The sequence below is a fragment of the Salvelinus alpinus genome, chromosome 9, assembly GCF_045679555.1.
Source record: "Salvelinus alpinus chromosome 9, SLU_Salpinus.1, whole genome shotgun sequence".
Lineage (NCBI taxonomy): Eukaryota > Metazoa > Chordata > Actinopteri > Salmoniformes > Salmonidae > Salvelinus > Salvelinus alpinus.
The window spans coordinates 75,202,687-75,218,063 of NC_092094.1; the positions used below are offsets into that span (position 1 = coordinate 75,202,687).

General features: G+C 42.9%; 1 protein-coding gene across 1 annotated transcript in view; it reads right to left on the reverse strand.

Moving 5' to 3' along the window:
* The window catches only part of smyd3 (SET and MYND domain containing 3), a 194,065-nt gene that overhangs the window by 163,971 nt on the left and 14,717 nt on the right, over positions 1-15,377 (reverse strand). The window contains exons 2-4 of the mRNA XM_071327203.1: positions 10,695-10,758; positions 9,626-9,733; positions 9,191-9,245 (exon numbers count right to left, since the gene is read on the reverse strand). Of these exons, the coding sequence (XP_071183304.1) occupies positions 9,191-9,245; positions 9,626-9,733; positions 10,695-10,758 (227 nt within the window). The remainder of the gene's footprint in view (positions 1-9,190; positions 9,246-9,625; positions 9,734-10,694; positions 10,759-15,377) is intronic.

The following is a 15,377-nucleotide window of genomic DNA, read 5'->3' on the forward strand; positions in this document are numbered from 1 at the left end:
CGATCAAAATGTCTGCTGTCTATTCTCTATGGTCCAACTCCAGTCCTCCAGTACCCCCAACAGCACACATTTTTATTGTAGCCCCTGGACAAGAACACCTGATTCAACTTGTAAACGAATCATCAAGCCCTCAATGAGTTGAATCAGGTGAGTTTGTCAGAGGCTACAACAAAAATGAGTGCTGTTGGGGGTTCTCAAGGAGCGGAGTTGGGAAACACTGGTCTAACAGGTTTCTGTTTGGTGACGTTTAAGTCCCTGCTACAGTGTTGTTTGTGGTGGGTAAATGAATATATGTGGCTCATGGTGAACTACTACATGGTGAACTACTAACTACAGTGCCTTCAGAAAGTATTCACACCCCTGGACTTATTCCACATTTTGTTGTGTTACAGCCTGTATTCAAAATGGATAAAAAAAATTATAATCATCTCCCCCTCATCTACACACAATACCCCATAATGACAATTACACATTAGTGAAAACATATTTGTAGACATTTTTACAAAATTGGTGAAAATGAAATACAGAATTATCTCATTTACATAAGTGTTCACAACCCTGAGTCAATACTTTGTAGAAGCACCTTTGGCGGTGTTTATAGCTTTGAGTCGTCTTGGTTATGTCTGTATCAGCTTTGCACATCTGGATTTGGGGATTTTCTCCCATTCTTGCTCAAAGATTTTCTCAAGCTCTGTTAAGTTAGATGGGGAGTGATGGTGAACAGCAAACTTCACAGATCTTTCCACAGATTTTCAGTTGGATTCAAGTCTGGGCCACTCAAGGATTTTCACATTCATGTTCTGTAGCCATTCCAGCATTGCTTTGATTGTATGCTTGGGGTCATTGTCCTGTTGGAACGTACATCTTCACCCCCAGTCTAAGGTCGTTTTCACTCTGAAGCAGGTTCTCATCAAGGATTTGTCTGTATTTGGCGCCATTCATTGTTCTCTCAATCCTTACCAGTCTCCCAGTCCCTGTGTCTGAAAAGCATCCGCATAGCATGATGCTGCCACCACCATGCTTCAAGTTAGGGATGGTGTTAGATGGGTGATGAGCTGTGCCTTTCTCCAGACATATTGCTTTGCATTCAAGCCAAATAGTTACATTTTTGTCTCAGCAGATCAAAGAATCTTTTGGATTTGCCTGTATATTATGCTCTCAGTCTTTCACGTGCCTTTCTGTAAACTCCAGGCGTGCTGACATGTGCCTTTTTCTCAGGAGTGGCTTCTGTCTGGCCAGTCTCCAATAAAACCCAGATTGGTGAAGTGCTGTAGAAACTGTTGTCCTTTTGCTAGGCTCTCCCATCTCGGCCAAGGAACTCCGTAGTTCTGTCAGAATGGTCATTAGATTCTTGGTCAACTCTGACCAAGGTCCTTCTCACCCGGTTTGGTCGGACGGCCAGCGCTAGGCAGAGTCTGGGCAGTTTCATATTTTTTCAATTTCCCAATGATGGAGACCACGTTGTTCTTGGAAACTTCCAACACTCTAGAAATTGTTTAATATCCTTCCCCAGATATATGCCTCATCACAATTCTCTCTCAGAGATCTACGGACAGTTTCTTGGATTTCATGGTATAGTTTCTGCTCTGACGTGCACTGTCAACTGTGGGGCACAGGGGTGTGAATACTAACGTAAAATTGATATTTCTGTATTTATTTAAATCACTTTATCATTATGGGGTATTTTGTGTAGATGGACCATAAAAAAAAATATATTTAATACAATTTGAATTAAGGCTGTAACACAATAAAATGTGGAATAAGTATAGAGAATACTTATTGAAGGCACTGTACAAGTACCACAAATATGCAGAGGTTGAACGCTCATATATTTTGGAACACTTGAAAACATAAAATACACAAAGAATATGATATACACATGAGACGCTCAACAACCCAAACTGACGAGCTGCAGTTCGTTAATCACAGTTTAATACACAGAACACACATAAAATCAGGCCTATATGGAATGTACTTCAGCTATGGATATCACATGAGATTCTACATGGAAGACAAGATGCACGACACAAATGACACGAGGAACTTCTCACAAACTTGAACTCTAAAATTGAAATGGAGCATACGTCATATGAAACATTCCATGACTCCTTAGATATGTTATTCTCTGCTGAAAAAAAACTGGAATACTTAAGATCTCCTGAACATGAAGTCACTCTCAATGAGTGTTCGAAGCGACCATTGATTTCATATTGTACTGTGTTGCTCTGCCTGCTATCTATGTGGCTAGCTATACTCTGTTACGTCGGAGCTACTAACGTGGCTCCTGTTATATTTGTCATCCATCTTCTCATCTCAGATCTCATCTAGGTCTTCAATCAGGGCTGTGCATTTCATAACCAGGGGACAACCGTTAGGATTTACTCAAACATTCTACGTACATGCCTTTTTCTTATTCTTTGTCAACATTGTCTTGATGATGTGCATCCCCCTGGAGAGATATGTGATGATGTGCATCCCCCTGGAGAGATATGTGATGATGTGCATCCCCCTGGAGAGATATGTGATGATAGTGCATCCCCCTGGAGAGATATGTGATGATAGTGCATCCCCCTGGAGAGATATGTGATGATAGTGCATCCCCCTGGAGAGATATGTGATGATAGTGCATCCCCCTGGAGAGATATGTGATGATAGTGCATCCCCCTGGAGAGATATGTGATGATAGTGCATCCCCCTGGAGAGATATGTGATGATAGTGCATCCCCCTGGAGAGATATGTGATGATGTGCATCCCCCTGGAGAGATATGTGATGATAGTGCATCCCCCTGGAGAGATATGTGATGATAGTGCATCCCCCTGGAGAGATATGTGATGATGTGCATCCCCCTGGAGAGATATGTGATGATAGTGCATCCCCCTGGAGAGATATGTGATGATAGTGCATCCCCCTGGAGAGATATGTGATGATAGTGCATCCCCCTGGAGAGATATGTGATGATGTGCATCCCCCTGGAGAGATATGTGATGATAGTGCATCCCCCTGGAGAGATATGTGATGATAGTGCATCCCCCTGGAGAGATATGTGATGATGTGCATCCCCCTGGAGAGATATGTGATGATAGTGCATCCCCCTGGAGAGATATGTGATGATAGTGCATCCCCCTGGAGAGATATGTGATGATAGTGCATCCCCCTGGAGAGATATGTGATGATAGTGCATCCCCCTGGAGAGATATGTGATGATAGTGCATCCCCCTGGAGAGATATGTGATGATAGTGCATCCCCCTGGAGAGATATGTGATGATAGTGCATCCCCCTGGAGAGATATGTGATGATAGTGCATCCCCCTGGAGAGATATGTGATGATGTGCATCCCCCTGGAGAGATATGTGATGATAGTGCATCCCCCTGGAGAGATATGTGATGATAGTGCATCCCCCTGGAGAGATATGTGATGATGTGCATCCCCCTGGAGAGATATGTGATGATAGTGCATCCCCCTGGAGAGATATGTGATGATAGTGCATCCCCCTGGAGAGATATGTGATGATAGTGCATCCCCCTGGAGAGATATGTGATGATAGTGCATCCCCCTGGAGAGATATGTGATGATAGTGCATCCCCCTGGAGAGATATGTGATGATAGTGCATCCCCCTGGAGAGATATGTGATGATAGTGCATCCCCCTGGAGAGATATGTGATGATAGTGCATCCCCCTGGAGAGATATGTGATGATAGTGCATCCCCCTGGAGAGATATGTGATGATGTGCATCCCCCTGGAGAGATATGTGATGATAGTGCATCCCCCTGGAGAGATATGTGATGATAGTGCATCCCCCTGGAGAGATATGTGATGATGTGCATCCCCCTGGAGAGATATGTGATGATAGTGCATCCCCCTGGAGAGATATGTGATGATAGTGCATCCCCCTGGAGAGATATGTGATGATAGTGCATCCCCCTGGAGAGATATGTGATGATAGTGCATCCCCCTGGAGAGATATGTGATGATAGTGCATCCCCCTGGAGAGATATGTGATGATAGTGCATCCCCCTGGAGAGATATGTGATGATAGTGCATCCCCCTGGAGAGATATGTGATGATAGTGCATCCCCCTGGAGAGATATGTGATGATAGTGCATCCCCCTGGAGAGATATGTGATGATAGTGCATCCCCCTGGAGAGATATGTGATGATAGTGCATCCCCCTGGAGAGATATGTGATGATAGTGCATCCCCCTGGAGAGATATGTGATGATAGTGCATCCCCCTGGAGAGATATGTGATGATGTGCATCCCCCTGGAGAGATATGTGATGATAGTGCATCCCCCTGGAGAGATATGTGATGATAGTGCATCCCCCTGGAGAGATATGTGATGATAGTGCATCCCCCTGGAGAGATATGTGATGATAGTGCATCCCCCTGGAGAGATATGTGATGATAGTGCATCCCCCTGGAGAGATATGTGATGATAGTGCATCCCCCTGGAGAGATATGTGATGATAGTGCATCCCCCTGGAGAGATATGTGATGATGTGCATCCCCCTGGAGAGATATGTGATGATAGTGCATCCCCCTGGAGAGATATGTGATGATAGTGCATCCCCCTGGAGAGATATGTGATGATGTGCATCCCCCTGGAGAGATATGTGATGATAGTGCATCCCCCTGGAGAGATATGTGATGATAGTGCATCCCCCTGGAGAGATATGTGATGATAGTGCATCCCCCTGGAGAGATATGTGATGATAGTGCATCCCCCTGGAGAGATATGTGATGATAGTGCATCCCCCTGGAGAGATATGTGATGATAGTGCATCCCCCTGGAGAGATATGTGATGATAGTGCATCCCCCTGGAGAGATATGTGATGATAGTGCATCCCCCTGGAGAGATATGTGATGATAGTGCATCCCCCTGGAGAGATATATGATGATGTGCATCCCCCTGGAGAGATATGTGATGATGTGCATCCCCCTGGAGAGATATGTGATGATGTGCATCCCCCTGGAGAGATATGTGATGATAGTGCATACCCCTGGAGAGATATGTGATGATAGTGCATCCCCCTGGAGAAATATGTGATGATAGTGCATCCCCCTGGAGAGATATGTGATGATAGTGCATCCCCCTGGAGAGATATGTGATGATAGTGCATCCTCTGTCGTACCAGAGTAATCGCTCCATTAGGAAATCCAACTTACTCTCGCTCCATTGTTGCGTGGGTGCTCTCCGCCATCGTGACATTACTGAAAATGCTTAAAGTGCTTTCGGAAAGTATTCAGACTCCTTGACTTTTTCCATTTTAGTTACGTTACAGCCTTAATCTACAACTGATTAAATTGTTTTTTTCCCTTATCAATCTACACACAATACACCGTAATGTCAAAGCAAAAACAGGTTTGTAGAGATTTTTGCACATTTATTACAAATACAAAACTGAAATATCACATTTCCATAAGTATTCAGACCATTTACTCTGTACTTTGCTGAAGCACCTTTGGCAGCGATTACGGCCCCGAGTCTTCTTGGGTATCACGTTACAAGCTTGGCACACCTGTATTTGGTGGGTGTTTCTCCCATTCATCTCTGCAGATCCTCTCAAGCTCTGTCAGGTTGGATGGGGAGCGTTGCTGCACAGCTATTTTCAGGTCTCTCCAGAGATGTTCGATCGAGCTCAAGTCCGGCTGTGTGCTTAGGGTTGTTGTCCTGTTGGAAGGTGAACCTTTCCCTCAGGTCATGAGCGCTCTGGAGCAGGTTTTCATCAAGGATCTCTGTACTTTGCGCCGTTCATCTTTCTCTCGATCCTGACTAGTCTCCCAGTCCCTGCCGCTGAAAACCATCCCCACAGCATAATGCTGCCACCACCATGCTTCACTGTAGGGATGTAGCCACGTTTCCTCCAGACGTGACGCTTGGCATTCAGGCCAAAGAGTTCAATCTTGGTTTCATCAGACCAGACAATATCGTTTCTCATGTACTGATTGATTCCTTTAGGTGCCTTTTGCAAACTCCAAGCGGGCTGTCATGTGCCTTTTACTGAGGAGTGGCTTCCGTCTGTCCACTCTACCATAAAGGCCTGATTGGTGGAGTGCTGCAGAGATGGTTGTCACCTCCCTGACCAAGGCCCTTCTCCCCCGATTGGTAGTTTGGCCGGGCGGCCAGCTCAGGAAGAGTGTCTTGGTGGTTCCAAACTTCTCCCATTTAAGAATGATGTGTTCTTGGGGACATTCAATGCTGCAGAAATATTTTGTACCCTTCCCCAGATCTGTGCCTCGACACAATCCTGTCTCAGAGCTCTACAGACAATTCCTTTGACTTCATGGCTTGGTTTTTGCTCTGACATGCACTGTCAACTGTGGGACCTTATATAGACAGGTGTACTCCTTCAAATCGTGTCCGATTAATTGAATTGACCACAGGTGGCCTCCAATCAAGTTGTAGAAGCATCAAGGAACAGGAAGCACTTGAGCAAATTTTCGAGTCTCATCGCAAAGGGTCTGAATACTTACGTAAATAAGGTATTTCTGTTTTTATTTGTAAAACTTTTGCAAACATTTCTAAAAACCTGTTTTCGCTTTGTCATTGTGGGGTATTGTGTGTAGATTGATGAGGAAAAAGATGTGTTCAATTCATTTTAGAATAAGGCTGTAACGAAACAAAATGTGGAAAAAGGGAAGGGGTCTGAATACTTTCCGAATGCACTGTAATTGCACTTGTGTTGACGGATGTGTAATTGTATCTGTTGCTTTTGAATTGCATTTGTTCTAATGTGTAATTGTAAATGTATATGTATAGTGTTGTATTGAGACTGACCATGTTGATTTACTGTTCCTAGGGCACCCTTGTAAATGAGACCCTGATCTCAATGGGTTTCCCCTGGTTAAATAAAGAAAATGAAAAGAAAAATCTTCAAAAACCATAATCTAGTGGTGTTGCCTATTATTTTCCTTCCCTTTCCCTTCCTAGTGTTTTCCACGGTAGGTACTTGGAGGGGTCTCTCTGCCGCCATCTTAGTTTCTGATAATGACAAGCGGAATAACCTGGGTCCATTAATACTGGTTATGGTCGCCTACACCATACTGTTTCTACCATATACAGTATCTGCATGTTAGTCGACCAACATAGTCAAAACAGAGACTTCATGTACACCATTATTTAACTATTTTTTTTTTTTGTCATTTAGCAGACGCTCTTATCCAGAGCGACTTACAGTAGAGTGCAAACATTTTATTACATTTTAACATACTGAGACAAGGATATCCATACCGGCCAAACCCTCCCTAACCCGGACGACGCTATGCCAATTGTGCGTCGCCCCACGGACCTCCCGGTTGCGGCCGGCTGCGACAGAGCCTGGGCGTGAACCCAGAGACTCTGGTGGCGCAGCTAGCACTGCGATGCAGTGCCCTAGACCACTGCGCCACCAGAAGAATGCGTCGGTCACATCTGAGCTGCCTTGTTGACCGCTTCCTGTATATTTCATGAGGAGTGATGCTCTGGTTATATTCCCATGTGGGAAGCTGCTAGCTAGACTAAGAGACTGGAAGAGAGCCACAACTTCTCCTTCCACCCCTACTACTGTCCACACTGTGTCTGACACTGTCCTCATCATGCCTAATGTCCCCATTATGTCTGATACTGTCCCCATTATGTCTGATACTGTCCCCATTATGTCTGATACTGTCCCCATTATGTCTGATACTGTCCCCATTATGTCTGACACTGTCCTCATGTCTAATGTCCCCATTATGTCTGATACTGTCCCCATTATGTCTGACACTGTCCCCATTATGTCTGATACTGTCCCCATTATGTCTGATACTGTCCTCATTATGTCTGATACTGTCCCCATTATGTCTGATACTGTCCCCATTATGTCTGATACTGTCCCCATTATGTCTGATACTGTCCCCATTATGTCTGATACTGTCCCCATTATGTCTGATACTGTCCCCCTTATGTCTGACACTGTCCTCATGTCTAATGTCCCCATTATGTCTGATACTGTCCCCATTATGTATGATACTGTCCTCATTATGTCTAATGTCCCCATTATGTCTGACACTGTCCCCATTATGTCTGATACTGTCCCCATTATGTCTGATACTGTCCTCATCATGTCTAATGTCCCCATTATGTCTGATACTGTCCCCATTATGTCTGATACTGTCCCCATTATGTCTGATACTGTCCCCATTATGTCTGATACTGTCCCCATTATGTCTGATACTGTCCCCATTATGTCTGATACTGTCCTCATTATGTCTAATGTCCCCATTATGTCTGATACTGTCCCCATTATGTCTGATACTGTCCCCATTATGTCTGATACTGTCCCCATTATGTCTGATACTGTCCCCATTATGTCTGATACTGTCCTCATTATGTCTAATGTCCCCATTATGTCTGACACTGTCCCCATTATGTCTGATACTGTCCCCATTATGTCTGATACTGTCCTCATCATGTCTAATGTCCCCATTATGTCTGATACTGTCCCCATTATGTCTGATACTGTCCCCATTATGTCTAATGTCCCCCTTATGTCTGACACTGTCCTCATGTCTAATGTCCCCATTATGTCTGATACTGTCCCCATTATGTCTGATACTGTCCTCATTATGTCTAATGTCCCCATTATGTCTGATACTGTCCCCATTATGTCTGACACTGTCCTCATCATGTCTAATGTCCCCATAATGTCTGACACTGTCCTCATCATGTCTACTGTCCCCATAATGTCTTACACTGACCAAACTATGTCTGAAACTGTGTCTGGTACCGTCTCAACTAAGTATGATGTCCCCAATATGTCCAACACTGTGTCTGACAATGTCCCTGTGTCTAATACTGTCCCCACTTTGTCTGTTATGTCTAACCAACACCTAGTCCTGTAGCTGACGTTGTGTACTTAATCCGAGACCTGGGGACAACATGTAAACACCACCTGTAGATGCACGGCCAGGCTATGTCCCACCCCGGCCAGGCTATGTCCCACCCCGGCCAGGCTATGTCCCACCCCAGCCAAGCTAGAATTGACTTCTCCTGCTGTCTGAGTTGATGTTTGCGTTTGGAAATTATAGATGAATGTAAAGAACTGTGGAAGAGATTGTGATTGACTCTGTATATTTCCATATGTATATATTTTGTTTTGTTAGACGAGAAAGGCAAAACAAAGTATTGAATGTCACTTTTGTAGGGGAGGTGGGAGAGACTTACGTGACTCATGCTCCTCTAAAGAACACAGCCCTGGAGAAGTCTGCGATGGACTCAACTAAAGGAAGAGAAGAGGGAGAGAGAGGGGGAGGAGAGAGAGAGAGAGAGAGAGGAGGGGGGGGGAGAGAGAGAGAGATGTAGGAGGTAGAAGTGGTGGAAAAACATAAGAGGAACATGGTAAAAGAGGAAGAAGTGTAAAACTAGATGAGATCAATTATTTATCATGACAACCGTCTAAAAACAAAACAAACGTTCTCATCCAGGTCTGTTAACCTCAGTAAAGGGTTGGGCTCAATTCCATCTTCATTTTCTGTGAGGATTTTTCAACTTCTGAAATGAGTTTCAAATCACTTCCTGAAGTGACTGGGATTGAAAAACGGATTGACCAGTCAATTCAGGACATTGAACCAATCGCTGAGCGAGTCAGGGGAGGCGTACCAATCTAAAGATGATCCTGGCTGCCAGACGGACAGAGTCAGTGGGGATTCTGGGATGGAGGCTGCGGAGACATTTACACTCCCTCTTATGGTCCGACCATGCCTGTTTCTGGAGAGAAAACACATCATTTAAAAAATATATTCTATTCGTGTTCATATGGGTAGAAAAGATATAGGAATAGGACCCGTACAAACTGAAAAGGCGTCGAGAGATTTGGAAAGAACTGAAGGGAATGAACTCTTGAATGTTAAGGCAACGTGAAGTGGAAGAGGGGGGGGGGGGGGGGAATGTGCACACTTTACAAACACACACAGGCAGATGTGCATGAGTGTGTGTGTGGCTGTGTGCGTGCATGCGTGTGCGAGTGAGTGGGTTGCGAAGTCAGGGGCGTTTGTTAGCGGGAAATCAGAGGTGAATGGTGACATTTCATATCAGAGAGGAGTGGAGGAGGCTACACTAGGGTTAGGGGTTACCCTATCAGAATAAGGTTACAGTTGAGGGGGGATAAAAAGCAGAAGTCAAATTTCGGTAGGACCTCGTGTGCAATTAAAGTGACCTTAAATGTAAAGGTTCGCGTCGATGTGAAAGAAAGATGGCTAAAAGGTGAATATACAGTGTTGGCTTGAGATCGGTGCAGGTCAAATTCTAATTTACACAGAAGCAGTGTTTGCACTAAACAAGACTTCTGTTGATTTCTATTTTGGTGCAACAGGGGCTGGATGTTGCTTTGCACCACGCCTGGAAATAATCTAGGGGAAACACTGCACAGAAGGACGAGGTAGAGGAGCACACACACACATTTGTCACAAACACACACCTGTTGTGTAATGGAAACCAGTTTATATGGGGAGCAGCAGTGGGCAGCATTGTGTCATTCATTTCATTAGGTGACATCATGTGCTGATGTAGGAATTGGGTCAGTCTCAGATGTTACAAAGCACACACACACATCCCTAGGTCTATTGTTCCCCTTCAATAGGGTTATTTCTTTCACATCCATCGTCCCTTTCTTTAGGTACTTGAATGAGTGGAAACAGCATATGAGAGAACTTCTGGTTGGGCTGCTTACCTGGCAGGTGACGTCACAATACCACGCTACCTTACACTGAGAACATCTCAGGAGGGTTTCACGCCTAAAGAGACAGACAGAGAGACAGACAGAGAGACAGAGAGACAGAGAGAGAGACAGAGAGAGAGACAGAGAGAGAGACAGAGAGAGAGACAGAGAGACAGAGAGACCGAGAGAGAGAGAGAGAGAGAGAGAGAGAGATACAGGGGAGGGGAGAGAGGGAGACCGAGAGAGAGAGAGAGAGAGAGAGAGAGAGAGAGAGAGAGAAACAACATTAACTCACAGTTGATTTGGGGAGTTTTTCCTCTGAGGCAGTGCCCCACATACAGTGCCTTCAGAAAGTATTTGTCACACCCCTTGACTTTTTCCACATTTTGTTGGGGGTACAGCCTGAATTTAAATTGAGATTTGTCGTCACTGGCATACAACATAATGTCAAAGTGGAATTGTTTGACATTTTTACAAATTCATAAAAAATGTAAAGCTTAAGTAACTATGCAAATGTACACTCATGAACTTATTGAGGCTTGACATAACAAATGGGTGGAATACTATTGACTCAAGACGTCAATAGTACTAAACCCCTTTGTTATGGCAAGCCTAAATAATGCCTTGCAAAGGCGACCTATTGAATATCTATACACCCAGTCACTACAAAGATAAAGGCGTCCTTCCTAACTCAGTTGCCAGAGAGGAAGGAAACCACTCAAGGATTTCACCACGATGTCAATGGTGATTTTAAAACGGATTGCGTTTAATGGCTGTGATAAGAGATAACTGAGGACGGATCAACAACATTGTAGTTACTCCACAATACTAACCTAAATGACAGTGTGAGAAGAAGAAAGCCTGTACAGAATAAAAAAATATTCCAAAACATGCATCCTGTTTGCAACAAGGCACAAAAGTAATACTGCAAAAAATGTGGCAAAGCAATTCACTTTTTGTTCTGAATACAAAGTGTTATGTTTGGGGGAAATCCAATACATTACTGAGTACTAGAGGTCGACCGATTAATCGGAATGGCCGATTACATAGGGCCGATTTCAAGTTTTCATAACAATCGGAAATCGGTATTGTTGGACACCGATTTGGCCTATTTAAAAAAGAAAAATTCTAACAACTTCATTTAACTAGGCAAGTCAGTTAAGAACACATTCTTATTTTCAATGACAGCCTAGGAACGGTGGGTTAACTGCCTTGTTCAGGGGCAGAACGACAGATTTTTACCTTGTCAGCTCTGGGATTTAATCTTGCAACCTTACAGTTAACTAGTCCAACGCTCTAACCACCTGATTACATTGCACTCCACGAGGAGACTGCCTGTTACGCGAATGCAGTAAGAAGCCAGGGTAAGTTGCTAGCTAGCATTAAACTTATCTTATAAAAAACAATCAATCAATCAATCATAATCACTAGTTAACTACACATGGTTGATGATATTACTAGTTTATCTAGAGTGTCCTGCGTTGCATATAATCGATGCGGTGCGCATTCGCGTAAAAAGGACTGTCGTTGCTCCAACATGTTCCTAACCATAAACATCAATGCCTTTCTTAAAATCAATACACAGAAGTATATATTTTTAAACCTGCATATTTAGCTAAAAGAAATCCAGGTTAGCAGGCAATATTAACCAGGGGAAATTGTGTCCGTTCTCTTGCGTTCATTGCACGCAGAGTCAGGGTATATGCAATAATAATAAACATTTTGTTTTCGAAATGATAGTTTCCGGATTCGACCATATTAATGACAAAAGGCTCGTATTTCTGTGTGTTATTATGGTATAATTAAGTCTATGATTTGATATTTGATAGAGCAGTCTGCCTACCATCGCTCAGTCAGCAGCAGGCTCGTAAGCATTCATTCAAACAGCACTTTCGTGCGTTTTGCCAGCAGCTCTTCACTGTGCTTCAAGCATTGCGCTGTTTATGACTTCAAGCCTATCAACTCCCGAGATTAGGCTGGTGTAACCGATGTGAAAAGGCTAGCTAGTTAGCGGGGTGCACGCTAATAGCGTTTCAAACGTCACTCGCTCTGAGACTTGGAGTAGTTGTTGAATATTGAAGTCTCATGTTACATTTACATTACATTTAAGTCATTTAGCAGACGCTCTTATCCAGAGCGACTTACAAATTGGTGCATTCACCTTATGATATCCAGTGGAACAACCACTTTACAATAGTGCATCTAAATGTTAAAAGGAACCACCAGCTTTCATATGTTCTCATGTTCTGAGCAAGGAACTTAAACGTTAGCTTTTTTACATGGCATATATTGCACTTTTACTTTCTTCAACACTTTGTTTTTGCATTATTTAAACCGAATTGAACATGTTTAATTATTTATTTGAGGCTAAATTGATTTTTATTGATGTATTATATTAAGTTAAAATAAGTGTTCATTCAGTATTGTTGTAATTGTCATTATTACAAATACATTTTTTAAATAGCGGCCGATTAATCGGTATCGGCTTTTTTTGGTCCTCCAATAATCGTTATCGGTGTTGAAAAATCATAAAATCGGTCGACCTCTACTGAATACCTCCATATGTTCAAGCATAGTGGTGGCTGCATCATGTTATGTGTATGCTTGTAATCGTTGGGGAGTTTTTCAGGATAAAAACAAACAAAAAAATAAACGGAATGAAGCTAAGCACAGGAAAAATCCTGGAGGAAAACCTGGTTCAGTCTGCTTTCCACCAAACACTGGGAAATGAATTCACCCTTCAGCTGGACAATAACCTAAAACATAAAGCCAAATCAACACTGGAGTTGATTACCAAGAAAAGGGTGAATGTTCCTGAGTGGCCGAGTTTCAGTTTTCAATTTAATCTGTTTGAAAATCTATGGCAATATCTGAAAGTGGTTGTCTGGCTATGATCAACAACCAATTTGACTGAGCTTGAAGAATTTTGAAAAGAATAATGGGTAAATCCAGGGGTGGAATCAAGAAATATTAGTGTTGTATTTTTCATATTTTTTTTTACAAATGTTAGAATTTTTCTTCCACTTTGACAAGAGCATTTTCTTTAGATTGATTTAATTGTCAACAATTTTCATTCCAATTTGTAAAACAAAAAAAAGTGGAAAAAGTCAAGGGGTATGAATACTTTCTGAAGGCACAGTATCTCAGATACCCAGATCATGAAATATGGAGTCTTCAAACGAAAAATGTGCCCCGTTGGGGGGAACTCGAGGACCGGAGTTGGGAAACACTGCCCTAAATGACACCCTATAACCTAGTCCTAGATAATACACTACTTTTGACCTGGGACACATACTGTAGGGTTAGGGGTGGCAAATGGCCACAGTAGTGCACCAAAGGGAATAGGGTAGCATTTGAGACACAGGTTTTGTTTCTGAACCTGAAGAGGATCCACTGAAACCAGTCACTGTTGTACAGTATGCCCCAAGACATCATTTGAATGGCATGACTAACCACACTTTCATCAGCAGTATGTATCAAGCAGTATGTGTATATATATATATATGTATGTATGTATGTATGTATGTATGTATGTATGTATGTATGTGTGTGTGTGTGTGTGCGTGCGTAATTACCATATTTCTTCAAATCTCAGTCTCCTGAACTGTGTGCGCACTATGTCTGACAATGAGTAGACACGACCCCTGGTTATATCTGGTTAATAGCTTGCTCCAGTCAAATCAACATGACTTGCTCACTGTTCTGTGTTCAGAATTTCTACGTCTGTCTGTGACTGAGGCTTGTGTGCCTGTGTGTGTATGTGTACATGTTGTTTTATTTTCTCCCTCTGTAAAGTCATTCCAACAGAAAGCTGCAGGTCCTACAATCCAAACATATGTAATCTAATCATGAAGTACTATGAGTGGTCCTTATGATTTTGTCACTGATGCATGAGAATGTGACGTAATCTTAGCTCACATTACTAGGCTGCACGCACGCACGCACGCACGCACGCACGCACGCACGCACGCACGCACGCACGCACACACACACACACACACTGCTGGCAGTGGCCTGCTTCCTCTCAGCATGAAAGACATTGAGTGTTTCCTATCCATTCATTTGTCAGAGTGGTTAAAATACTTTGCAGTTGTTTTTGGCTCTCTGAGACGTAGCTAAAACACACTTACCCTCCCTATTCCCTAATAACCTCCTAACTCACACACACAACTATATATGGGGGTCAGAACCACTTAAAATCTTCCAACAGGCATTTCCTGGGTCTGTTTCTATAACAGGCAGAGAGATAAGGGAAGTCAGAGGAGAGAATGATGAAAAACTACAGACTTGACTGGAAAAAACATTCAATGGTCTGTGAAGGCTGAATTATGAAGTCTAGAAGAGTGATTCTTCATGAAACCAGGAACAAAAAGACATGGCATATTCATGACATTGTGGCCTTACCCAGGCCTCCTTTAAGACTCCATAATGTTTCATCTGTATGTGCTACAAAGCAAACATTGGTGTCATAAGAAGCTTCACCACTTTCTCTGTAATATGAGTCGTTTTTTGACTTCAATAACAATTTTCTTACATTTATTTGTGCATATAAAAAAAAGATAAACATGAATATTTAAAATAGAACATTTTAGATTTTAATAACTATACAAGTAGCAGAGATCCCACTCTGGGACTTTGATCTGCCCGTAAAGAATATTATGTTCAACAAAAAATAGAAAAATACCAAAATCAAAC